Consider the following 27,467-nt stretch of genomic DNA (forward strand, 5'->3'; position numbering starts at 1 on the left):
TCATTTAACACAAATATGTTGTAAAATATTGACAATAACAATCTTTATTTTAGAGCACTTTTCATACTGGTGGCAGCTCAACATGATTTACAGATAGATTTAATAGGAGTAGAACAAAATATGAGCATTCAGACAGTCTAATAAAAGGTGGAATAGAAATCCACAGTTTAGAAGCAGATCAATCTATCTATCTATCTATCTATCTATCTATCTATCTATCTATCTATCTATCTATCTATCTATCTATCTATCTATCATCTTTGGTTTAATGCTGCATTCTGCATTATTCCACAGTCAGCAACATCAAGAGACGGAGGGAAAAAATAGAAAAGAAAAAACAGGAACTGCACTGCGGTTGAGCTGCTTCACTCAGAGTCAGGAAGAGTATTTGTTTTTGGAGCCTCTTACAGAAACACATACTTTTACTCACTCATGAGTTCTTTAATTCTCTTTGTGTTCCTCCTCTGTATCTCAGGTAAGATCAGTGCTGTATTTTTCCTGTACTGTGTTTTTTATCTTCACACTTTCACTGCTTTAATACACTTTTGTTAACCTTGTATTACATGACGTTGCTTTGCTGTAATGAACATGTTTTCTACACTTTGCAGTGACATGATGCATGTTAAAGTACAAATGGTATAAAATGTTAATAATAGAAGGAATTTTGAATAAATCAATAAACAGCTGCTATTTTGCTGTTACACAGAATAGAATTCTTCTTCTTCTTCTTCTTCTTCTTCTTCTTCTTATTATTATTATTATTATTATTATTATTAAATATGAGCAGCCAGAAGCCTATTCCAGGAAATTTTATCATTTATGCAATGGAAAAACACAAAAGACAAGCACAACCCTATCAGCCCATTTCAGTGTGCAGTGTGGCGACTCCCATCTGTAGTTGTATCACATAATAATCTTTTCTCCTTCCTCCTTCCTCTCCTCTGAAGTAGTTCTAGAGTAATGCTGAATTAATTGGCTTCTGTTCTGCAGATTCTGAGAGCCTGAAGACACTGAAGAATTTAGCTGTAGAACGTGGAGGATCTCTCAGTATTCCATGTTTTTATGATAAACAATACAAATCAAACCTTAAATACTGGTGTAAGGGGGATTACTGGTCCTCCTGTGAAATAGTAGCGTCTACAAACACAAGAGGAAGAACATCAGTCACTGATCATCCAACCCAGAATATGTTTACTGTGGAACTGAACAGCCTCCAAGACTCTGACTCTGGATATTATTGGTGTGCTGTGGAAATTGGTGGGATAGAGACCCCTGATGATGGTAATTATTTGTACCTGACAGTCAGTGCAGGTAAGGAGACTCTCTGTGTAAAGTAGAACATGTTCTCTAATATAAACCTTGTAAGATGTCATTTATCATGAAGAACATGTTTACACCACTCATTCTCTGCCTCTTTAATCAGATCCTGCTGTGTCTGTGACAAACAGTAGAGTGAGTGGTCAGGAAGGGGGCAGTGTCAGTGTCCAGTGTCTCTACAGTGCTAAATATCAGAATAAACAGAAGCAGTGGTGCAGATTTAAAGACTGGAGCTGCTTCACAGTGGGGAAGACTGATACATCCCAGAATTCAGCAGTGCTGGTCATTGACAATGGAAAAGGATCGGTCAGTGTGGAGATGAAGGGTCTGCAGAAGAGTGATGCTGGCTGGTACTGGTTCAGTGCAGGAGATGTGGGGGTTACTGTTCACCTCACTGTCACTGAAAGACCTTCAAGTAAGATCACATGTATCAGAAATACTGTTCATACCTGCAGATCATCAAGCTGTAATGTTGTCACTCACACCAAATTGTTTCTTCTTCTCTTATGTTAGCAACAGCTGTGATTACAACTTTAAACAGTCAGGAAACCCAGGAAAGTGTAAACACTCCAGGTACGGTCACTCTTGCACATCTCGTTGGTGCTTGGGGCTCCTCATTCCATCTATCAACTTAGGTTAAACATTTGGGGGGCTACGTTTAATCTTACATCCTAATTCACTGACAGACATTTAATTTTTGGGAGAGACGTACACATAAGAGGAGAAATGGTCAATGAATATGTTTAATTTTTGAATAATTTTCTTTTGTTTTTATTATCATACAATTTTTGTAATTATATGAATTAGCAAGTGGAATAATTCAAAATGTATTCCAGTCAACTTTGATTAGTTTCTGTAATTTACTAACAAAGTGCTTATAAATTTGAAAATGAAAATCAACAGATAAAGTAGGTAATGTGAACATTTTGCCAGTGTCAACTTACAGAGCTCTTTTTGTGATATTACATTTTCTGCTATCTGCTATGAAAGTATCAAACTTTTTTTTTTGTCAGCCGCCACGCATTCAGAACGTAGCCCAAAAAAACAAACCCCATGACATTATAATTTCCACCCAGGTTGAATTTAATTCAATAGCTGAATCTATCTGGCTATAGTGACTAAAGACAGACATGTTAGTGTTATAACTTGTTTCAGTGTCTCAGTGTCTGGAATTTGTGCTGCAATATAAATCAGCATGTATTTAGAGTATTTTTGCTAGGCAGTTTATGTGATGAGTTTACTGAGACGAATATCCTTAAAGTAAATATCAAGCAGTGACAGATGTAGAGATTGTTCAGTTAAATTCTGACTGTGTTAAAGATGTAAATTATCTTTAATTTCTTGATTCTTTTCTCTACAGAGGAAACTACATGTTCTGGCACTGAGAAACCCAAGTGAGTAGAAAACCACAGTAAAAATACTGAAGGGAATGAAAGAGGTCAGTATTGGTCAGTGCTTATGGTGCATTTGGATGTCCTTGTAAGCTTGTAGAGCCGGACAATTGCCACATCAGTACTAAGCAGATTTGTGCTGTTTTAAAAATGTAATCACAATATTCAGCTAATCTTTATTATGGTTCACAAAATTATCACAATACTGTATTTGGAAAAAAGCTACACTGATTACCATGAAATACAAGGTGAGACCATGAGTAAAATGAATATTCTTGAAAGTGGTCTATGCTGTGTTTGGAACAAAACCGTTCATTTATTGCTAATTGTTTCTAACTGGCAGGTCCTGTTTATTCTCTGCAGGTAGACTGAATGTTATAATCATTTACACACATTATGATGCAGATATTAAAGTGTCACTGATATATTAACTATTTGTAAGGGATCAGTCTATGTCACCGCCCACAAGCAGACAGCAGGCTATTTTAGCATCTCCTTTTTAGGCTTTTCCCACCTTTTTCTTAGGAGTGTAACTCCTCTTGCTGTCTGAGCCCCCTGGTGATACAGTGATAACACATTATAGAATCTGTCATCATCACCACAAGATATAAACTGATAGTCTGACACCTCAGTTTGTGAACTTATACAGGTTGTGATTTATTCCTGCTTTGTTTTGTGTTTCAGAGAGTCAGTGCAGTTCTGTCTCACACACACAACTGAATGATTCCACAAATGCTGAGATCCTGGAGCCCAATTCCAGAACATGTTGGGACAGTATGTGAAATGCCAGTATAAACAGAAAGCAGTGATTGGTAAATTCTGTTGAACTGTATTAAATTGGAAACAGTACAAAAACATAGTATTTGATGTTTTACATTGTGGAATTCATTGTTTTTTGTGTGTTTATATAATCTTTCCCAATATGAAGTTGGAGCAGGAGCATGTTTGTCACTGTGTTACATCACCTTTCCAGTGACCTCCTGCTCTTTAAGTGACATGAAGCCAAATGCAGAACTATGATCCTGATATTTGTTCATAATTATTTTTGGAAAACTGTAAACTTCATTCACACTGTATGTATAAAACTGTAAGCAAACATACATTCTTCAAAATGTTCTTGAAGTTTTGCATGTAAAATGGAAGTGATTTACTAATATGAAGCTATAATAAAGACTAGTCTACGTTTCCGGGGACTCATTTCTCAAGTGTGCACACTCACAGTTTTGTGTGTAAGAGTGTGTAGATGTAGAACTACTGCTGACCATGTGTATGTAGAAACCCCTAGTGGTAGAAATGTGTATTTACTAGTAAAACCATCATGAGATGCACAAACTCACATTAATTATCAGCTATTTCAGTATAAGTGACAGAAAGAATTGGTGACTATTGAGCTCATACACTGTAAAAATGTTTCCTCAGCCAACAGAAAAAATCTTATTTCAGTTGTTTTGACTTTTAATCTACATTTAGAAATTTCACATCATTTTAATTCACATTTGATGTTCAGTGTAAACAAGACAAATACTTCACAATTTGAAATAAGTGTGGAATTTTATTAATTGTAAAAAAAACCCCAATGTTCTTTCCTTGTAGACATTATAATCTAGAATTAAAATCTGCGTGCAAACTGCGAACATGTAAAATAAAAAGTTGTATTTTTTTCAACAACAATTTTTACACACAACACTTCTGCTTTTTAAATGCTTCATAGGCTACTGAGAAATTTGTTAATCATACATACACTCCAAACATGTAATATCATAACAAATATCTCAACAAAACACTTATGACAGCAAATTTTTACTCCAGATGTAGTAAATTAACTGAGACATCAGAATCAGAATCCGAATCAGAATCAGAATCAAGCTTTATTGGCCAGGTATGCTTACACATACAAGGAATTTGGTTTTGGTTACAGGAGCTCACAGTGCACAGTATCAGACAGACATTTACATGTAGTGAATAAAATAAAATAAATATAAAATAAAATAGAATAGAATTGAATAAAATAAAATACAATACAATAAAATAAAATAAAACATGCATTCCTACCACCACTCACTCATTCATACATACACTCACACAGCCATACCTGTAACCTTTACATTGTGCAACCTTACCTGTAACCTTTACATGAGACATGTTTGGTGCCTAAATTTTTTCTTTAGTTTAGCACTGGATCTATGAGACTAACATTGCTAACAAACACTAGAAGTCAACAGTCAATTTTTATACAAGTGTCAATCTTGAGTTTTTGACCTAAAGATTATGTTTAAAAATTGAAACAGAATCACAAATGTAGTGTGGTGTGCATGAAAAGAGGAGTCAGATTTTGTAGGGTATTCAGAATTTAGCACAACTCCTGTAAAGTGCATGTCTATAGCATTCAGATACACGAGGAGGTTTTTGCATTTTTGTAACTCACAATAAGTCACAGTTCTGTGTAAGTCATTCACAACTTTATTCAAGACCTAGATGCAGTTTGAAGGGGTTGAGAGACATTTTGAAGATGTATTTATGGAAAATATTTGGGTGACTATTGACTTTTAGTGTTTGTTAGCAATATTAACCTTGTAGCTCCAGCGCTAAACCAAAGAAGCAACATTTGGGCATAAAACTCGCCTTGGTTGATTGACAACATCTGAGGTAAGTGACAAATTGTGTTAATTTGATTTTTCACCAATCCATTCCTTTAAGTTTGTATATGTATATGCAGTGCACCTGCAGGTACTTCTGAAACGCTTTTTATAGGTAGAAACTGTGTGAATCAGCAGGAAGTAAAAACTTAAAATTAAATTCTTGGAAGGAAACCATTTTCATCATAAATGGAGTTATGACATAACTGAAGTTTGAGGAAAGACCACGCCTAAACTCCTCCTTCCCAATTTCAGCTTCCTATAAATACCAGTCCTTCACTCCTCCTACTCGTGACGAAATTTCGCACCCCTCCTCCTCCTCAATCTTTGATAGGGGGGTCGGCCTTCTCGTGATCCACAGAATCCATACTGAACTCCAGCCCAAAATTTTCTCAGAGTTCCCCTCCTCTCATTATCTCACGTACCAAGGCGTGGTCTGCTTTTGCAAAATGCCCCTAAAGTATAGTACAAACTCCATTGTCAGATGACTCGCACTGCAGTATCTTCTTTGTAAGAGATCTGACCAGAAACACACACAGTTACACCTGTAATCAGAAGAAGGAAAACAGACCAATCAATTTTACACAATTTTCAAATGAAGTGCTGGAATGGCAAATATGTCCGAAGTTTGCTTCTTCAGTTTTGCACTCGAGCTATGAGTTAACAGAAGTTACATTACGTGCGCACAACTGGAACAAACTGACAGAAGATCTTAGATGTGCCTCAAATGTAATGATTTTTATATCCATATTAAAAACATATGCCTCTTTTCATGTGATTATGACTGAGCTCTAAAACTTGTTCTCTATTTTTATGGCACTTTAGCCTTAAGATAAATTTATTTTCTCTTTAAATTTATTTTGCTAATTGTTTGTTTATGTTTACACATTTTTACTCTTAAGCTCTTTCTTTTTTTCTTATGAAATTATATTCTATTGCTTTTATTTATGTAAAACATACTGAATTGCCTTTGCGTATGAAATGTGTTGATATAAATAAACTTGTCTGTCACCCAAATAGATTTTGGGACATCAAACATAGCTTGACCAACCACCAACATTTGGGGTACAATTTTTCATGAATTTGAATAACAGTCGATTAGGGGCCGTCACAGCAGATGTATTTTGACCTTCACTCTGAGACTCTCTCACCTCTTACTCTCAAAACCACAGAGCTGTAGATCACTGCATCATCTCTGACTGCCTGAGAGAGCTGGAAAATAGGACAGGTTTAGAAATATTGGAGCAGCTCTCATTTCTACCACCCTCAGCACTTCCACCAGCTAAACTAAACACATAATATATTACTATATTTATATTTTTTCTCTTTCAACCAGCTCACTCAACTCAAACTATCAAGTGGTCAAAACAGTGAACTGTTATTGATGATAATGGGTGTAATTTGCACTTACAGTTTTCTTTTTGGTAGTTGGTTACATTGTTGTAGATCACATCATTTTCAAGATCCGATGCAGATGAAGGCTGTGGACATAATTCACTCAGTAACTTAATCTCTTAGGCAGAAAGATTTTGGGTAGAGCAATGACAAAGTGGGTCAGCCAACTTGGTAGATTTCCAAATGCACTATAACATCTGGCTGTAGTCTACTGCTGACAGCTGTACAGTCATGACCCTAACTTTTTCACCCTATGGTGATATAAAACAATAACTAGGCTGTATACACATCAACTAGAATGCCTGATTCATATGAACTCAGCCAACACTGCAACACCTTCACTATAAGACATATATCCATTCACCGCAGAGACTATTTTTACCCAATGAAGATAATATAACTGGGGTAAAATTTGACAGATCACATGTACAAAGAAGATGAACAACAACACCTAAACCTAATAATGAACCTATGCTAAATACTGCCATAATACAGGCAAGAAAATGTTTATGGACCATTTATGTCCTACCTTTGATGACCAAGGCCATTGTAACTTTTGTGATAATAAACAACATTTGAAAATAGGTAGAAAAAAAATTCAATTTCATTATCCTTAAAAATACAACTTCATAAATATCCTTTCAGCATTTGATTGGGTAGGCTTGTGACCAGTGTATTTATACCCGTGTCTACACCCCTGATATACAGTTGGGTGTGAAACATTAAGCCTTACCTTTTTATTTTTACGAATCACAGTGCTGTATATCGCTGAGCTCTCAGCCGTAGGTGCCTGTTTCACACAAACAAATGTGATTTTACACTCAAAATTAGATGACCAAACAAGACCCATAACAGTATTATATTATTTTTTCTAAAAACAAATGGGCTTTCAACATTACAAGTCTGATGAAAGAGAGGCACAACAATAACTACTGCCTTGTGGTTTTAACCACCAAGAGCAAATTAGCACCATAACCACAAATACTGACTGTGTGAACTGACAGTGTTATTGACCCTCCCTCTGGTCTCTGTTTGACTTCCATCTGTTAGAGTGAGATGGAGTGAATTAGATTATTATACACACTAGTCATTATTGATGAATTAGTTGTCTGCTTGTATTTATGTAAAAACACAACATTCACAATATACAAGAGAGCACAACATAAACATTTGTTATTAGTTTTTAATCCTGTCCTTTTTAATAGCAAAATCTTAAAAGCATGTTTAAAAGGCCTGTAATAAAACAGGAGATAGTAAATACTTACTGCACTTTTTTTTCAGCATGCAGGTTATAATGATGGTCAGAATCAGCAGCAGCCCCAGGCCGACAGCCAGTAGAACCCAGATAAACCCGGTATTTCCATTGCTGCAATGAATAATATCTTTCACTGATAGCCTTACATTAAACCTAACATTTTTAAAGTATACATGCTGCCAAATAAGATGTTTTTTATATAAAGTACAGAATGAATAAAAGCTTAGTTCATCAACATTTCACATCATGTGTAAATTACTCGTGTTGCTTGAGTCACTAACTTTCTCTTAAGTTGTTACTGCAGAAGAGGCAGCTGTTCTGCAGGAATAAAAACAAATCAACATGCTGTACTGAAGTGTGAAAAACCACACCACTATACACAAAATTAAAAATCACATGTAAGGGCCAGTGTCTATGCCACATGCACACCCCAACACTGTTTTTTCAACTCGACATTTTGCAGAGGACTATACTAAGCAATACCACAATCCAGCAACCTTCAACTTAACCTCACACGTGCCTGCTCCTGCTCAACATTGCAGTGCACTGCTTTGCTTTTTTAGAGTTTCTTTTATGGCCCCCCAGAGTGTTCATTAGGCCCCACATTTCACACCTTAGCTACGTCCAAAAGTTTGCAGAAACCCTATCCAATTAATCCAGCTCATAATCCATAATTCAGTTTAAAATACACTTAATGATGACACTGGAGTTCAACTACACACACAGCTTGAATAATCTCCATAGAAAACTCAATAGAATGGGACGCTCTGGAGCAGCAACACATGAACAAGGTCACCATGAACAATGTACAGCATCAACTAGAAGGGTATGGGCTGAGGGCTGTGGAGCAGTGGGACTGCGTTTCCTGGAGTTGCGGAGCTCCATCCAATATCCCGGGATTAAGTTGGAATGATCAAGTGTTTGTGATCAAGAACTAATTATCTAACATCAGTACCTGACCTCACTAATGCTCATGTGGCTGAATGCAAACAAATTCTCACAACAATGTTCCAACATCTAGTGGAAAGCCTTCCCAGAAGACTAGGGGTTGTTACTGCAGCAAAGGGGGCAAACTCTCTACTAATACCCTTGATTTCAGAAGAAACGTTGGATGAGCAGGTGTCTACAAATTTGGACATATAGTGTATGTGTTAGTTAGCATTGCTCACATTTGCTGTAGTGACTAAAGTAAAGAGAGCCACATCCTGGTTCACGTATTCTGAATTATCTTTCAGTAATGTGTTTTTAATCTATGATTATTAGAGCATACATGGTTCCAAATAATGAATGTTTTCATTGATATTTGAAGTGTACAATCAATACCACGCCACTATACACAAAAAAAAGCAGTTCATCTCCTTTTCACTTACTCATCTTGGTTCTTCTCACTGTTGCTTGTGTCATCTACATTCTCAGAAGCTGTTACTGCAGGAGGGGCAGTTCTTCTACTGCAAAAGCAAAGAGCAAAAACATGCTACACTGAGGTGTGAAAGTACAGCTATTTTTAAAGAGTACCACCACTTACAGGACTGCACCACTTAAATGTCTTACAGAATGGAGACACATGGTGCAGTATGTCCAAAAGTGTCCAGACCGCTGTTCTAATTAGTGAATTCAGCTACTTTAAATTTGAACCCTTTACTAGCACAGGAGTTAAATTTCACACACATAGCTTGTTGTATAATCTCATTAGAAAAGCACTGCTAACAGAATTGATGCTCTGGATCAGCCGTACATGACCTTAAGGTCATCATGCCCAATGCCAGAGGTCGACTAGAGGGCAATAATCCCCCCATCACTGCGCCGTGGAACAGTAAAACTGTGTTCTCTATAGTGATGGAGCTCCATCCAACACCTTTGGGATAACATGGAGTGTGTTTTGTGATCCAGGACTAATCATGCAACATCAGTACCTGACCTCACTAATGCTCTTTTCACTGAAGGTAATTAGATCCTCACAGAAATGTTCAAACATCTCATGTCAAGAACTCCCAGAAGAGTAGAGTCTGTTACTGCAGCAAAGATGGAGAAACTCCCTATTAACACCCACTAACACTACTGCAGGGCAGTGTTTATAAGGCTACATGACAATAACATAATGCTTTCGTTACATAAACATTTATAAAAGCTTATTTCAAAAAACAGTAGTTGTCATAAAGATGTCAAGTTGATGTAACCCCCTAGTGTGTGTGTTCACTAGTGCATATGTGGTGTTTCACTGCACGGATGGGTCAAAATGCGGAGGTGAAATTTCCCCGTTGTGGGACTAATAAAGGTCCCTTTTTATTTATTATTGTTATTAAATATATGTTCCAAACTAAATCTTTGCAGATACTTCTTAAATTACATGTAATTTAATACATAACTGCAATGATTTTGGTCTAAATTGATTGACGGACCACTTTCTTGAATAATATTCAAAGAATTTGACAGGGATATTTGCATGTCCTGCATGTAACATACTGCCCCTCCCCTTACTCAACATTAATGCATCTGATCCAGCCACCTACATATCAGCAAAAACCTGTCATTTGACAAAAGTGTTATGGCAAGTTAAAAGTGAAGTTGACAAAAGCAGTATTTATGACAAAACTGCTTTTTTACCTTCTGGAAATGATTGTGGGTAAACAGCCTTTTACGGAAAGATGAGTGAATATTGTTCCACTCAGCACTGATGGCTTCTAACAGCAATATTTTGCCAGGACATTTTGTATTCCCTCTAAGACCAAATATTCTCTGTAGGTATTAAGTCTGGACTATGACCAGGCCAAAACCATCAGTAATCTTTAGCTTAAAGCTACATTTGTGTAATTGCACGCAGCACATAGAAGAACATTCTGTAATGCTGGTTGTGCTTCAGACCCTTCCCATGAGCTGATGAATGTGATGATTGTTTTATTAAAAAAAAACTCTGTCAAAACTTGGTGAAGGATGTGTCTTCCGAGGACGTAAGTGAATTATCTACTACTGTCATCATATCTTCATCAGTATAATGTTGATTTTGCATGTGAGACCTAAACATCAAGCCGGATCTTCTGTTTGAGCCTCTGTGTGTGACGTAATAAATAAAGACATAAGTCGTGGCTCGAAAAACTCCTGCCAAATCCAGCCTGACTACTCTGACTTTTAAAGCATTATTTCAGGTTTTACAGGGTGACTTGCAGCAGCACACAGACACCATATCTAAAATTAATAAAAGTTCAGCTCATCTGAATTTCACATACATCCTCCTACTCTTACTTGTGCTGTGTTCATTCTCAGAAGCTGTTACTGCAGGAGGGTTAGTTGTTCTTCAAAAAGCAAAGAGCAAAAACAGGCTATATTGAGGTGTGAAAGTACAGCAGTTTTTGAACGAACACAAAGTGGAACATCATTACTTACAGCTCTGCTGTTGTTGTCTCTGTATTTTTAGTCAAAGTTTTAGAACCTAGAAGGACAAAATAAACATATTCACTCTTTCTACTTCTTGATTTGATGAATTTTAAGGCTCTGTTTGTGTTCAGACCTGAAGTGGTTTTACTGATGCTGGTTTTCTCAGTGGCAGAAACTGTAGTCACAGTTGTTGTTGCTGTAGAAAATAAGATATAAATTAATGTGAGTGGCACAACATTTACAGCTTGATGATCTGCAGGTATGAACAGTATTTCTGATACATGTGATCGTACTTGAAGGTCTGTCAGTGACAGTGAGGTGAACAGTAACCCCCACATCTCCTGCACTGAACCAGTACCAGCCAGCATCACTCTTCTGCAGACCACTCATCTCCACACTGACGGATCCTGTTCCATTGTCAGTGAGCAGCACTGCTGAATTCTGGGATTTGTCAGTCCTCCCCACTGTGAAGCATCTCCAGTCTTTAAATCTGCACCACTTTCTCTGTGCATTCTGATATTTAGCACTGTAGAGACACTGGACAGTGACATTGTCCCCTTCCTGACCACTCACTCTGCTGTTTATCACTGACACAGCAGGATCTGATTAAAGAGGCAGAGAATGAGTGGTAAAAATACATTCTTCATCATAAATGACACTTTACAAGCTTTAAAACATTAAACATGTTCAACCTCACACAGAGAGACTTCCTACCTGCACTGACTGTCATGTACAAATAATCCTTGTCATCAGGGGTCTCTGTCCCACCAATTTCCACAGCACACCAATAATATCCAGAGTCAGAGTCTTGGAGACTCTTCAGTTCCACAGTAAACATATTCTGGGTTGGATGATCAGTGACTGATGTTCTTCCACTTGTGTTTGTATAGGCTACTATTCCACAGGAGGACCAGTAATACCCCTCACACCAGTATTTAAGGTTTGATTTGTACTTCTCATCATAAACACATGGAATACTGAGAGATCCTCCACGGTTTACAGCTAAATTCTTCAGTGTCTTTACGCTCTCAGAATCTGCAGAAAAGAAGCCAAAATATACTACAGCCTCAGTCCTACACTCTTACAGGGGTTCTGCAAGGGTTCAGAAACTGACCACCAATGAAGGACTAGAAGATGACCAACACAAACTGTGCAGCAACAGATGAGATTTCATCTCTGACTTAACATCTGCAAGGTGGATCAACAATGTAGAAGTGTCTAATAGAGTGGACAGTGAGTGGACACAGTGTTTAAAAATGCCCTGCTGTGCACTACTGTGTCTGATCCACTCATACCAGCACCACAGCACCACGTCAGTGTCACTGCAGTGCTGAGAATGGCCTACCACCCAAATAATAGTTGTTCTGTGGTGGTGTTGTAGAGTTCCTGATCATTATTGATCAGGGTAAAGAGGGGCCAACAAATTATTGTTGCTAAGGGTGAACCCAGGAACAACCAGTGTCTGTAAAAATGTTCACTACTGAGTAAATACACTTTTTGTGAAACACATTAAATCAGACACAAAACATTAAAAAGCAGATCACATCAAGATGTCAGTGTCCACCTGCACCCTGACATGGATGAGTTAAAGCATTTAAAGCAGTGAAAGTGTAAAGAACACAAATTCAGCACAAAGGAATGATGCAGCATTGATCTTACCTGAGATACAGAGGAGGAACACAAAGAGAATTAAACTCCTGAGTGAGTGAAAGTGCATGTTTCTGTAAGAGGCTCCAGAGACAAACACTCTTCCTGCCTCTGAGTGAAGCAGCTCCACTTCAGTGCTCTTCCTGTTTTGTTTTTTCCTCCTTTGCTAGTTCTCACTCTGTCTAATATATAGAGCAAAAATTTTTAAAATTGCTTTATGTAACTGTCAACTTGGATTGGAATTATGTTGCATGCAACTCAACATGCAACTTCTTGCATGAAAGTTTTTAATGTATAATGCCAGCATATGACTTAGTACCTCTGCATGGTGTAAAGGATGCAAACATCCAGCATGATACAAAATACATGTACCTAACCTGAGAATAGTGATAAAAACACTAAAAAACTTATAAACATAGTCACTGTTCTAGATAAACATTTAATGCTACATACTCATTTTCTGTATAGACCTATAGGCTTGAAATGTTTGCACGATCACAAATCAGAAAACTGCTGAGGGTAAACAAATGCAGCATGTTCTCTAACAAAGAATCTTTTTATTAAGCAAGTAAAGATTCATCATTTCAGAAAAAGAAAGTCTGTATAACTTTGTTATAAGTGGCGAGATTTTCCAGTACAGGCCTGCTGTACCACTCCACTGTATGTGTGAATGGCTAATGTGTGCAGGCTGCAGTTGTCACAGTGCTGCTTCACACTTATCATACAGAAGTATGTGTGTAAAAGAGGCCTAAGTATCACTTCGATGTGTTGGTATCATTAGACTTGCACTGTTTGCGAGACAACGCAGCTGTGCAGGAATATCTCTTAGAAAATGATTTTAGCCTTTCTCTTCAAGCCTTTTAGTGACCATTGTGCTGATGGAATGGAAATAAAGTCTGATATTTTTAATTACAATATCAACTAAATATTGTTATCAGATTAACCAGGACACTGATGTCTCTTTGTGCATGTCAGCTAAGGGACCTCCTCCAAAACAGGCAGAAATCATATTTTGTGACAGGACTTAAAGCTGCCATTTGAACAAAAGTTAGAAAATAACTGTTGGTTTTTGTTTGTTTGTGCACTGAAATGATGTCACTGCCACATTTTAAATATCTCTCTTGGGTCACTGCCAGGAAATAACAGTGTCTAACTTAAGTGTCTAAATTAAGGTTTGCAGGGGGGGGGAGTGACCTAAAGACCCCTGTGAATCTTACTTGTTGTTCTGTTGGATAAGAGATATTTCTGTGCTAATATCAACAAGTTACTGAAGTGTTTGTAGAGAATTAGACTTGCACTCTTCCTCCATATTTTATGTTACTCTTTGTGCTTATTGCTACATGTAAGCTAACACTGCTGTGGAGTGAACTGACATCATACGACTGACAACAAAACCCAACAAGATTAGTCAGATGGGGAGTTAAGCTGCTTTCGCATTTGTAGCCTAAAGCTTGAGAAGCCAGTGTTGTTTTAGAGATTACATACACTTGAATATGACGAAATTAGTGGGAGCCCTAACAACAGGGATCATATGTACCTGGTGGTCAGTGCAGGTAAGAAGTGTGAGGTTAAATATATTCACTGTAAAGTGTTGTAAAATATCTTTTATGATGGGGGACTGTGCTGTGTCGGTAAGAAACATCAGAGTGAGTGGTCAGGAAGGGGGCAGTGTCCAGTGGCTCTACAGAGCTGAATATCAGAATAAACAGAGGAAGTGGTGCAGATTTAAAGACTGGAGCTGCTACACAGTGGGAAGGACTGACACATCCCAGAATTCATCAGTGTTGGTCAGTGATGATGGAAAAGGCCCTGTCAGTGTGGATACAAGGGGTCTGCAGAAGAGTGATGTTGGCTGGTACTGGTTCAGTGCAGGAGATGTGGGGGTTATGGTCCACCAGAGTAGTGATAGAACCTGGTAAACGTCAAACTGCTTGATGAATTATGCGATGACGTCACGTGTGAAATATGTAAAGAATTTCCGTATGAAGTAACCTGTGAAAAACGTCAAACATTTCCCAGGATGTGTGTTGGTGAAAGTGTAAGCAAATTTTCCCTTGAAGTTAAGTAAAAAACCTATGTGAAAATGTAAAATATAAAAAATTGTCAAGTTGTAGGAACCAGAGGTTAATTTGTGATAAAGTTATTTATAAAGTACCCAAGTTTTGTCCTGAATCCCATTGTGGTGACATTTTTCATGTTGTGCTGTGCAGTTTGAGAGTGCATGTGTGCGTGTGTGTGTGTGTGTGTGTGTGTGTGCGGCCTCTCGACCCTGCGATCTGCAGTCTGACTGCTGGGGAAGGGCGATTCATGTGATGTAATAGGTATGTATGTAATGTGATGATGTAATAGGTATGAATGGTATGACATATGTGTGTTATGTAATGGTGTGTTGTGCATCTTGATGGAGGGACATACACTATATTGCCAAAAGTATTTGCTCGTCTGCCTTCACACGCATATGAAATTGAGTGAGATCCCATTCTTAATCCATAGGGTTTAATATGATGTCGGCCCACCCTTTGCAGCTATAACAGCTTCAACTCTTCTGGGAAGGCTTTCCACAAGGGTTAGGAGTGTGTTTATGGGAATTTTTGACCATTCTTCCAGAGGCGCATTTGTGAGGTCAGACACTGATGTTGGACGAGAAGGCCTGGCTCGCAGTCTCCGCTCTAATTCATCCCAAAGGTGTTCTATCAGGTTGAGGTCGGGACTCTGTGCAGGCCAGTCATGTTCTTCCACACTAAACCCACTCATCCATGTCTTTATGGACCTTGCTTTGTGCACTGGTGCACAGTCATGTTGGAACAGGAAGGGGCCATCCCCAAACTGTTCCCACAAAGTTGGGAGTATGAAATTGTCCAAAATCTCTTGGTCTGCTGAAGCATTAAGAGTTCCTTTCACTGGAACTAAGGGGCCGAGCCCAACTCCTGAAATACAGCCCCACACCATAATCCCACCTCCACCAAACTTTACACTTGGCACAATGCAGTCAGACAAGTACCGTTCTCCTGGCAACCGCCAAACCTGGACTCATCCATTGGATTGCCAGACGGAGAAGCGTGATTTGTCACTCCAGAGAACACGTCTTCACTGCTCTACAGTCCAGTGGCGGCGCTTTACACCACTGCATTCGATGCCCTGCATTGCTCTTGGTGATGTAAAGCTTGGATGCAGCTGCTCGGCCATGGAAACCCATTCCATGAAGCTCTTTACACTGTTCTTGGGCTAATCTGAAGGTCACATGAAGTTTGGAGGTCTGTAGTGATTGACTCTGCAGAAAGTTGGCGACCTCTGTGCACGATGCGCCTCAGTATCAGCTGACCCCGCTCTGTCATCTGGCATGCCTAGGTGCTTGGTTTTTTACACTTGTGGCCATGGAAGTGATTGGAACACCTGAATTCAATGATTTGAATGGGTGAGTGACTACTTTTGGCAATATAGTGTATGTGGCAGTGCTCTTCTTACACTTTTAACTGACAGGACCATATGGGACAGGACCCCCGTCTCCAGGTAGAGTATAAAGTTGCCCTGTGAGTTGGAGGCACAGAGGTGCAGATGGCAGCGCGTTTGGGAGTTTGGGCTCTGATTACAGCCTCATCTCTGGTTAAGAAGAATGGATTAATTTGTCACCTAGCTGTTATGATTTTACAAAAACGTTCACATCAGCATTATTTAATGACAATGCTGTGTGTGTGTGTGTGTGTGTGTGTTTGTGTGTGTGTTTATGACAGGTTACAGAGCGCAGAGCGATGGTGATGATGTTGTGAAGGATGGTGATGACAACTTTGGTTCTCTATGTGTGGGGGAGCCCATCGACTTATCGTTTAGATTACACGACTTAGTGGACAAATCGTTTCGACAGTCTCATCCAATAGGATCAATGCTTCTGAACTATTCCATATGGGAATATTGACGGAAATTAACGCTGAATTCCAGCCATAGGATGAACGGAATTAATCGGATTCTACCTCCCACGCTAATGATGGACCAGAGGGTGTTTATATGGGGGAAATGGATGCATCGACTTTGGATGGATTTTCTTTGGACGATTCAGATTTACGAGGTCTGAGGAAGGACCTGCTGAAATTCACACAGAATCTGTGTGATTGTTACAGAGTAAACAATGATGGTCCGATTCAGAGCTTCCACAACTCACGAAGAACCTCACGAGAAACGGTATTTTCATCAACCAGGCTGAACTGAGCATTAGCAATCTTTTTCTGAAGCTCTTTGTGGGAAATTTGGAGAGAGAACAAATCAAACAAACACTGCTGTTATATATATATATATATATATATATATATAATATATATATATATATATATATATATATATATATATATATAAAGGCTATTTGTTAGTTTTCCAGTACGATTTGCTGGACCGATTGCAGAAGTGTGTTTTGTATTTTGATACAGACTCTGTCCAGTTGACCGCTAAACCGGGAGAACGTCCCACCCACAGGGATTGGTCAAACGAACTGACCGAAGGAGATTACATTATAGATTTTTTTTCTATGGAACCCAAAAGCTTCGTCACTGACGGGGGTCAAATGTCTCTTCAGGTCAAGGGATTTACCGTTAATCCGGACACTAAAATTCTTAATGTTGATTCTTTTAAACGACTCCCGGAGCAGTTTGTTCAGACGGGTCGATCTGACAGCCTCCTGACCAAGACGCGTTTAATTCAAAGGGACAAAAAAACGCTTGGCTTTGCAGATCATCAGGACCTTTAAGAAATTTTGATGATTTACAACAAAAGTATAATTTTACCAGATTTTTCTACAGTGCTTTATGGATTTTGACGTCAGACTAAAGTTGCCTTTTTACCTGCATTTTGACGGGATTTAGCCGTTCGGGCAAAACGTGCTTTGTGAAAAGACTGCTGGAATGTTCCCCCCAAACTCTGAGCGGAGAGCCGGCAAAATAATATGGTTTTATGACTTCTGGGAACAACGTTATGACGAACTGCTGGAGCACAAGCCCCAAATCGCTATTCAAGAGGCGCCGAGCAGTCTGAACGACCCTGAACTCCTGCAGCCTCACCGGAGATCTCTGGCAGCGTTTTTATTTTCCAGTCTTTTTACCCATAAAAATTTAGAAAACACATCTATACAAGTTTAAATAAATGTATTTCCATTGTTGTGTTCTGCTTAACTCCACCAAGTCTATCTGCCACTGCGCGTCCTTTTCCGACTCCTTTTAAAGTTTACTCTTCTGGGATTGCCCTGGTAAGTGTCTGAACTCTGTAAAAACTTTTCAATTTCATTTGCATTTTTAACCCCCGACCTCTTTCACACTTTTGATAAAGTGTTGCATGCCGCCCAGACTGCCTTCCGCACCGGTTTATGAAAGACTTTTTATTTTATTTTTTTAATTAATTTATTTATTTTAAATTTGTATTGTTGCAATTTTTCATAAGAATTGTAACACATCACTACAACATACACCATTGCTACATTAAAAGGGTAAATTAACAGCAGCAAATACTCTAAAATAACAAAATGAAAAATAAATAAATAAAACCAAAACAAAACAACAACAAAACAGCAGCAAAACAACAACATAATAACAGACATTAGGGGAATTATAATATATTGCAAAGCTCCAGGTATCTGAGGAAAGTATGGCTCTTCTTATGATTTAACATTTTAAGAGGGGCAGTCAAATATTCCATTTTTATTTTCAAAAACATTCTAGGAGTTGAATTGTAAAATTTGCTCTTTTTCTAATAAAAAAAAGTTACGTGACTTTTTCTACTAAAATATAAAAATTTTCTTGTTTATACATACTAGCAGCGATTAAAAACATTGGTGTCATAAATGTGTTTTGTACAGTTACACAAACTCACTCATGAGTTACTGCATAGGTTCATCATCTTCACTCTGAACAAGGTTTCAGCAGCGGCGTCCAGAGGTTTGTGTTCTCCAGCTTTTGATGAGTTGGTCACCACCAGGCTTGGTCTCTGTGCTGCTGATGGATTTGTGTCTTTCTCCTCCTCAGAAATAACGATGCATTCTCTTTGTGGAGGAAACTCCTCCTCGTCCGACAACAGGACGCACGTGACAATGTTCCCCGTGATTGACTATCATTTTCATCTGAGATGTAGATGATCTCAGCTGATGCTGTCAGAGTCCAGAGAGGTGACGGCTGAGGGATCTATGACGCTCGTTCTGCAGAAAAAACAGTCTCTGCCTCGTGACAAAAACAAGGGCAACTTTATGCTCTACCCCCGTCCCCCCCCCAAACACACACACACGCACGCACACACACACACGCACGCACACACCCTCACGGTCAAACTGTACAGCGCGACATGGGAAATCTCACCACAACGGGACTCAGGACAAAACTTGGGTACTTTAAAAAATAACTATCACAAATTAACCTATGGTTTCTACAACCTGACACTTTTTTCATATTTAAGTTATCAGCGCTTCTCAGGGGAAAATTAGCTCACGCCTTCGTTTCAAGTTCACTTTTTTCACACCTTATGTCGTAGGGATATTCGTGACGTCACGTGGGAAAATACTTTACATGTTTTACACGTCACGTCATCGCATAACTCGCATTTTGACGTGTACCTGGTTCTATCACGACTCACCAGACTTAAAACTCTCGCCAGGTCAGAAGACTGTCCAGGGTAAATAACTGTACCTGCTCTTTTCAGAGTTACATAAGATTAATGTTTTTAAGCCTTTTTCAGCAGCGCAGTACATTTAGAAAGTAGAACAAACAAAAAACCCAAAACAGGATAAAATCCATCCGGACTGCTCTTTTTAAACCAGCCGTATTTGCTAGGAAAACTGCATGTCATCCACCCCGTGTGACGGAGAAAGAACCTGAGAGTGAAAAGAGTATTTTTGAACTTCTGTCCCCTAACAGGCATTTAATTTTAGGAAGGATGTAGGCATAAGAGCAGGAACTGTGAATAAATATATTTTAGTCATTAATAATTTATTTAGCTTTCATTATTTCATTTTCAACAGTTTTGTAAGTAGTCTGATTTCTCCAGCCTGTGCGCTGGTTACCTTTAAACTAATAAACAGGACAGTTTTGTTTCAGTTTATCTGCCTCATTATTTGCTACTGAATGGATTTCAAGCATCACTGGTGTTACGGATCAGCTACAGCAACCAGAAAACAACACTCAGTCAAAACTCCAACAGCATATTAAATAAATCAAGGTGTATTCCAGTCAACTTTAATCAGTTTTTCTAATTTCTAACAAAATGCTTATAAACTAAAAGAAAATGAACAGACAAAGGTAATGTGATCAATTTGCACAGTTGTCTTATAATATTATGAGCAAACCAAATAGCAGGAAAATAGGGAAAGTGCTCATTAAGCTCGTGCGTGTCAAGACCGGACCAAAATCAGACACTGGCAGATTAAGAGAGGCTTTAATACAGGGCTTAGATACAAAGGGGTAGTCAAAAACAGTCCGAGTCAGCAACAGCAAATAATAGATGTAGTAAGGGGGCATACCCTGACAGTGCGGTGAAGGTTTGAACGTGAAGTGTGAAAACAAAGATCTTTTTTTAAAATAATCTCTCTACATCTAACAAATCTTATATCAACTCATATCATTCATGAATTCTCTTATTGTAAACTATTAAACGTCTTTTCATTCATAGATGTTAGTGTCAACTTACAGAGATCTGATACACACACACACACACACACACACACACACACACACACACACTCAGCTTTTACCGTTACAGCTGGAATCTGTGTGCAGACTTGTGCCATTCTAAAATTGCAATATTACAATATTTATCTATAATCTTTATCACAGTATACAAAATTATCACAAGGTTAGATTCAGAAAAAAGTGCTATGTTGATTTCCAAGTTGTAGAAGTTCACATATGAAAAAAGTGAACACTTTTTAAAGTGGTCTATGATGTGTTTGGAACAAAACCCTTAATTTATTGCTAATTGTTTCTAACTGACAGGCCCTGTTTATTCTCTGCAGGTAGACTGAATGTTATAATCAAACATATAATTAAAGTGTCACTGTTTGTAGCACAGCCTGTGCTACCCTGGGATCAGGAAGGATGCTGGAGGATGGAGAAATGTCTGCAGCCATTTCAAGCATCAGCATCAGCTGGCTCTCATTAAGGGCAGCGTCAGCTCTTGAGCCGCCTCCCGTCAAATGTGAGGCACAATCTAGCGGCCTCTGTTCTCGGGCACTGACAACAGCAGTGAGAGAGGGGTGTTGGTCGGGTGACTGCCCCACTGACATATACAGAATAACTTTAACTTGGCAGACCACATTGTTTGCCAGCTTCATCTGTTGAATTCACATCATGCAACTTACTGTGGAATGTGGAACTTACCTGAGTTTACCACCAATATTTATGACTTTGTCAGCTGTTTAAATGCACCTTCCTTCTGGTAAACTTCACGAGTTTACAAGCATCGTCCCAACTCACCATTATAATTATTAGATCAGGAGTGTCAAACTCAGTTCCTGGCAGGCCACAGCTCTGCAGAGATTTGTTTTCCTTCTTCTAACACTCTGAATTCAACTCATGAATGCCTTGCTAGTTAGCTGATCAGGTGTGTTTAAGAGGGACACACAATGATATTGGAATCATATCAGTGTTGGCAGATATTTGTTTAGTTCTTGTGGTGATAATGACAGATTCTATAATGTTTAGAAAAGTCTTTTTGCTCATGAAGTGTAAACGCTTCTGTTCACTTTAACAACTCAGGAGAGAGGTTATGCACAACACTGATATATTTAGCAGTAAACAGAGTATTAGTTTTAAAAAAAGAGGCCAACTACACAGACAGAACTTTAAATCTGTTGCTGGTCGGGACACAGCACTGCAAAATTATAAAGATAAATTGTGTAGACCAGCTGTTTCAGTAAAGAGGCTGGGAATCAAAATGTACATGAGTAACCTGTAACATTTTAACAGCAAACATAGAACAACAACAGAATTCTTCTATTTGACTGAACTGGGAAATGGAAAGTCATCATGACTGATGCAGTTCACAGACAGTCCAGCAGGAGGCCGGGCACACAGATAGTGACCATTTAAAGTGTAAACAAGATTGTTTCTTTACAGTGGAGGCCCAGAATTACTGGCACCCCAATAAAGATAAGATGAGATAATATGAGAGAAAGAGAGAGAGAGAGAGAGAGAGAGAGAGACAGAATGAGAGAGAGAGAAATATTTCTGATTGACAAAAGTGTCACAATTTTTCCTCAAAATTCTTATTAAATTATATTAAAATCGAGTTTAGCACATACTCACAGCAAAAATTTACTGTAATTTAATATACATTTCTTTATTTTTAGAGCACTTTTCATTACAGTGGCAGCTCATAGTGATTTACAGACAGGCTTAAGAACATATGAGTATTTTATTAAAATCATTTAAGGCAAACAGATCAAACTGAAAAGATAAATACCAAAGAGATATAGAATTTTAATTCAATGTCTATTTAGTCCATCCATCCATCCGTTGATCCCTCCATCTATTACCAATCATGAAAGTCAAAAGGGACTTTCTAAATGTTTGAATTTGATGTTTGGTTTAATGTGTGCATTATTGCACAGTCAATAACAGTAAGAGACAGAACAAAAAAATAGGAAAAAAAAAAACAAAACAAAACAGGAAGAGCACTGCAGTTGAGCTGCTTCACTCAGAGGCAGGAAGAGTGTTTGTCTCTGGAGTCTCTTACAGAAACATGAACTTTTACTCACTCAGGAGTTCTTTAATTCTCTTTGTGTTACTCCTCTGTATCTCAGGTAAGATCAATGCTGCATTATTGGTGTACTGTGTATTTGTTCTTCACACTTTCACTGCTTTAATACACCTTTATTAACCTTGTGTTACATGACATTGCTACGGTGTAATGAACCTGTTTTCTTCTTTTTGCAATGACTGTTAAAAATAGAACATTTGAATAAATCAATAAAAAGCCTGTATTTGGTCAAATCATCTCCTGGTGGGCATTTTTAAAAATGTTCTGGTTTAAAGCTTGTGGATGGCACAATTCTGCAGCAGACAATTTAATTCAGGAAGTTACTTTTAAAAAAAATATTTTTCATTGACATTAACAATGATTCTCACCTGTAGGAGCTCATTTTTTAAACATTTAGTATCATATCACTTTTATTATTATTAGAAATTGCATGTTATAAGTGTGTTACCGAGAAGAACAGATAAAGACAAAGTTCTTATTCATGTTTTGTACAATTACACTTTTCCACCAGAGAGGTCACTAAATCCTCAAAACCAAATGATTTGTTTGTTTGTTTGTTTGTCTGTCTGTTTCTTTGTTTGTTTTTTCTATGTATTGGTGTAATTGTTAGCATCTTTGGGTTCTTGAAAAGCATTTTCTAAGTATTATTATTATTATTATTATTATTATTATTATTATTATGCAATATGAGTGGCTACAAGCCCATGCCAGAAAAATCTAACAAGAGACAAGCACAAATCTGTGTGCAGTGTGGCTACTCTCATCTGTAGTTGTTTCACATGAACATCTTTTCTCCTTCCTCCTGTCTTTCCTCTGAAGTAGTTCTAGAGTAATGCTGAATTAATTGGCTTCTGTTCTGCAGATTCTGAGAGCCTGAAGACACTGAAGAATTTAGCTGTAAGACGTGGAGGATCTCTCAGTATTCCATGTTTTTATGATGAGACATACAAATCAGACCGTAAATACTGGTGTAAGGGGTATTACTGGTCCTCCTGTGAAATAGTAGCCTCTACAAACACAAGAGGAAGAACATCAGTCACTGATCATCCAACCCAGAATATGTTTACTGTGGAACTGAACAGCCTCCAGGACTCTGGATATTATTGGTGTGCTGTGGAAATTGGTGGCGGATCAGATGACGGTGATTATTTGTACCTGACGGAAAGTGCAGGTAAGAAGACTCTGTGTGTGAAGTAGAATCTCTTCACTGTAACTTAAAGCTATTAAGACATATTAAGATGTGCCACTTATGACGAAGGACAAGTATACACCACTCATTCTCTGCCTCTTTATTCAGATCCTGCTGTGTCTGTGATAAACAGCAGAGTGAGTGGTCAGGAAGGGGGCAGTGTCAGTGTCCGGTGTCTCTACAGTGCTGAATATAAGAGTAAACGAGGAAGTGGTGCAGATTTAAAGACTGGAGGTGCTACTCAGTGGGGAGGACTGACACATCCCAGAATTCAGCAGTGCTGGTCATTGACAATGGAAAAGGATCTGTCAGTGTGGAGATGAGGGGTCTGCAGAAGAGTGATGCTGGCTGGTACTGGTTCAGTGCAGGAGATGTGGGGGTTACTGTTCACCTCACTGTCACTTAAAGACCTTCAAGTAAGATCACATGTCTCAGAAATACTGTTCATACCCGCAGATCATCAAGCTGTAATGTTGTACCATTCGCACCAATTTGTTTCTTCTCTTCTCATGTTAACAACAGCTGTGACTACAACTTTAAGCTGTCTGGAAACCCAGGATAGTGTGACCACTCCAGGTACGGTCACTCTCGTGCCTTACATTGGCACTCAGGCCCTGTCCTCATGCCACCAATCATCTTGAGTTAAACTTTTGTGGGGCATCTTATGTCCTAATACACTGACCGCCATTTAATATGCAGTAGGGACGCAGATGTAAAAGCAGGAATTGTGGATGAATATATTTAAGTCATTAATAATGTATTTTGTTTTGTTATCATACAATTTTGTAATTATATTAATTATTGACACAGTGATGGTGCCTCTCTGCCACCTCTTTACACTGCATATAGAGAAGCATCAGTCAGTTCAGATTCAACTGGTAGCCTGATATCTACAGCCTGCGCACTGTTCACCTTTACTGTAATGAGCAGAAAAGTGTTACTTTAGTTCATTTTCCTCATTGTTCTCCACCTTGGCTACAAAAGTTGAGTGTTGCTGCTGTAACGTATCAGCTACAGCAACCAGAAAAAAAACACTGTAGCAGAGTCAGTCAAAACTCTAACAGCAAATGGAGTAACTCATTGTATTCCAGTCAAGTTTGATTAGTTTCTGTAATTTACTAACAAAGTTCTTATAAACTAAAAGGACAATCACCAGATAAAGTAGGTAATGTGATCGTTTTGCACTACTATCGTAGTCAGGTTCGGACAGAATTCAGACGCTTTCAGACCAAACTGAAGTAATTCCAATTCCAAATTCCAACAAAGAAGGCCAAACCAGAAATACCAACAATACTAAGAAGACTAGGCTAAAGACGAGGTCAAAAACAAACAAAGCAATGGTCATACACGGAAAAGCAGGCTAACAGACTGGAAGGCTCAGTAAGGCTCTGGGTAACAAAGGCAATATTTCACAATGTGCAAACAAACCGAGGGGGTTTACGTAGTGTGCTTAACAGGTGAGCTGAATCAATAATCAGGTGAAGCAGAATGGTGGAAAGTCACGTGAGGGACATCTTGGGTCATGTAATCAGGTGGGGTGTTCTGGGAAATGGAGTCGAGAGGCTGGGAAGTAGTAACAGTGGGACCGGAGGGACGCGTAACATTGTGTCTTAAAATTGTCAGCAGACTGCATACCAAGAAAAGTGGAAAGTGTTTATTAACTGAAATGATAGAGCCATTAGTGAAAATAAACATTTATATTGAAATCACAGTAAAAACACAAAATTCAGTCAACTTACAATCTCTGTTGAATAGCAGTTGCACTCCAGCAGTTATTTTAGCTGCTAAAGTACAACCTCCCCCGACACAACGCCCCATGGTTGGAGCCTACGCCTACATTCATACAATTAAACAAAACAGAAATGAGAACTTACACTAACATTTGTTTCTTATTTCTTATGTTAGCAACAGCTGTGACTGCAGCTTCTGGCAGAGAGAAAACCAGCATCAGTGAGAACTCTTCAGGTACGATCAACACAGAAAGGAACAGAAAGAAATTCAGATTATAGACGTTTCCTGCCAGCTGTGTGTGTGTGTGTGTGTGTGTGTGTATGTGTGTTTTGTTTTCTGTTATTTGGAATTGGAAAGCACCCTTGAATTTGAAACAGATGCAATATAAATTACATGTATTATTATTATTATTATTATTATTATTATTACTGTTATTGTTATTATACTCATACTCAGAATCTGTGCTGCAATATAAATCAGCAAGTACTTTGGTATCTGTGTTCCTCAAAATGACTGGATCTTGGCTGTTTTCCATTAAATCTGTTTAGATTTAATCTGAGATTACTGAGACGAACATCATGTAAAAGTCATGTAGGGACAGATGTAGAGATTGTTCAATTACATTCTGACTGTGTTAAAGCTGTAAATGATCCTGATAACCGTGACCCTAGCTGGACTAAGTGGTTAACGACGATGATGATGATGATGATGATGATCCTGCTAGGTTTTAATTACTTGATTCTTTTCTCTACAGAGGAAACTACATGTTCTGGCACTCAGAAACCCAAGTGAGTAGAAAACCACAGTAAAAATACTGAAGAGAATGAAAGAGGTCAGTATTGGTCAGTACTTATGGTGCATTTGGACGTCCTTGTCAGCTCGTAGAGCCGGAAAACTGCCACATCAGTACTAAGCAGACTCTGTTATAAACATGAACTTTTGTAATGTTTACCTAGTCATTATTATGGTTCAGGAAATTTTCACAATATTCTATTTAGAAAAAAAATGCTACATTGATTACCACGTCATGAAGTTGAAGTACTATATATCATGAGGAAAATGAAAATTCTTGAAAGTGGTCTATGATGCGTTTAAAACAAAACCCTTCATTTATTGCTAACTGTTTCTAACTGACAGGCCGTTTATTCTCTGCAGGTAGACTGAATGTTATCATTTACATACATGATACAGACTTAAAGCGTCACTGATTGTAAGGGATTGATTTGTAAGGGATCAGCTTATGTCGCCGCCACCTGCCAGCAGAGAACACGCCATTTTAGCTTCTGCTTTTTCTGCTTTGCCAACCATTTTCTCACTCCAAGTCTTAGCAGTGTAACTCCTCTTGCTGTCTGAGCCCCCCAGTGACGCAGTGATAACACATTATAGAATCTGTCATCATCACCACACGATATAAACTGATAGTCTGACACCTCAGTTTGTGAACTTATACAGATTGTGATTTATTCCTGCTTTGTTTTGTGTTTCAGAGAGTCAGTGCAGTTCTGTCTCACACACAACTGAATGATTCCACAAATGCTGAGATCCTGGAGGTGTGGAGATTTTAAGAAGCTACAACACTCTGCAACTTTTGTGTCTGAGCTTCTGTTGTGGGCAGAGCAACAGGTCCATCAGCAATGTCGGTGTAGAATGTATTTCTTCATCTTCTTGCTTCATAAGCTCCTGTTTTGACAGCTGTTTCAAATTTTGGTTTCTCTGAACAAACTCCAACCCAGACTACACACTGAAAACTCAGCCTATAGAGTCTCACACAAACCCAACAATCAGTTCACGTCACTCCCATCCTCTATCAA

At 38.4% G+C, this 27,467-nt stretch overlaps 1 protein-coding gene across 2 annotated transcripts; it reads left to right on the forward strand.

Annotated features, from left to right (window-relative positions):
• Positions 1–390: 390 nt before the first annotated feature.
• LOC118796715 (CMRF35-like molecule 3) lies at positions 391–27,249 on the forward strand. Of its 2 annotated transcripts, none has more exons than XM_036555771.1 (6): positions 391–475; positions 991–1,311; positions 1,424–1,732; positions 1,837–1,890; positions 2,678–2,711; positions 27,144–27,249. In XM_036555771.1, the coding sequence occupies exons 1-6, from the start codon at positions 433–435 to the stop codon at positions 27,175–27,177; spliced, it is 795 nt and encodes a 264-aa protein (XP_036411664.1). In that variant the 5' UTR covers positions 391–432; the 3' UTR covers positions 27,178–27,249. The 2 variants fall into 2 exon arrangements, with proteins under 2 accessions (XP_036411664.1, XP_036411663.1); XM_036555770.1 differs by lacking the exon at positions 27,144–27,249 and adding an exon at positions 3,393–3,802.
• Positions 27,250–27,467: the final 218 nt, after the last annotated feature.

This window comes from Colossoma macropomum, unplaced genomic scaffold (genome assembly GCF_904425465.1).
Source record: "Colossoma macropomum unplaced genomic scaffold, Colossoma_macropomum, whole genome shotgun sequence".
Classification (NCBI taxonomy): domain Eukaryota; kingdom Metazoa; phylum Chordata; class Actinopteri; order Characiformes; family Serrasalmidae; genus Colossoma; species Colossoma macropomum.

Excerpts from the sequence above, each read along its gene's own strand:
- LOC118796715 (XM_036555770.1), top strand. The coding sequence starts at position 433 with ATGAGTTCTTTAATTCTCTTTGTGTTCCTCCTCTGTATCTCAG. Across the intron at positions 1,733-1,836 it reads TGTCACTGAAAGACCTTCAA|CTGTGATTACAACTTTAAAC; the intron begins GTAAGATCACAT and ends TGTTAGCAACAG. Across the intron at positions 2,712-3,392 it reads TCTGGCACTGAGAAACCCAA|AGAGTCAGTGCAGTTCTGTC; the intron begins GTGAGTAGAAAA and ends TTTGTGTTTCAG.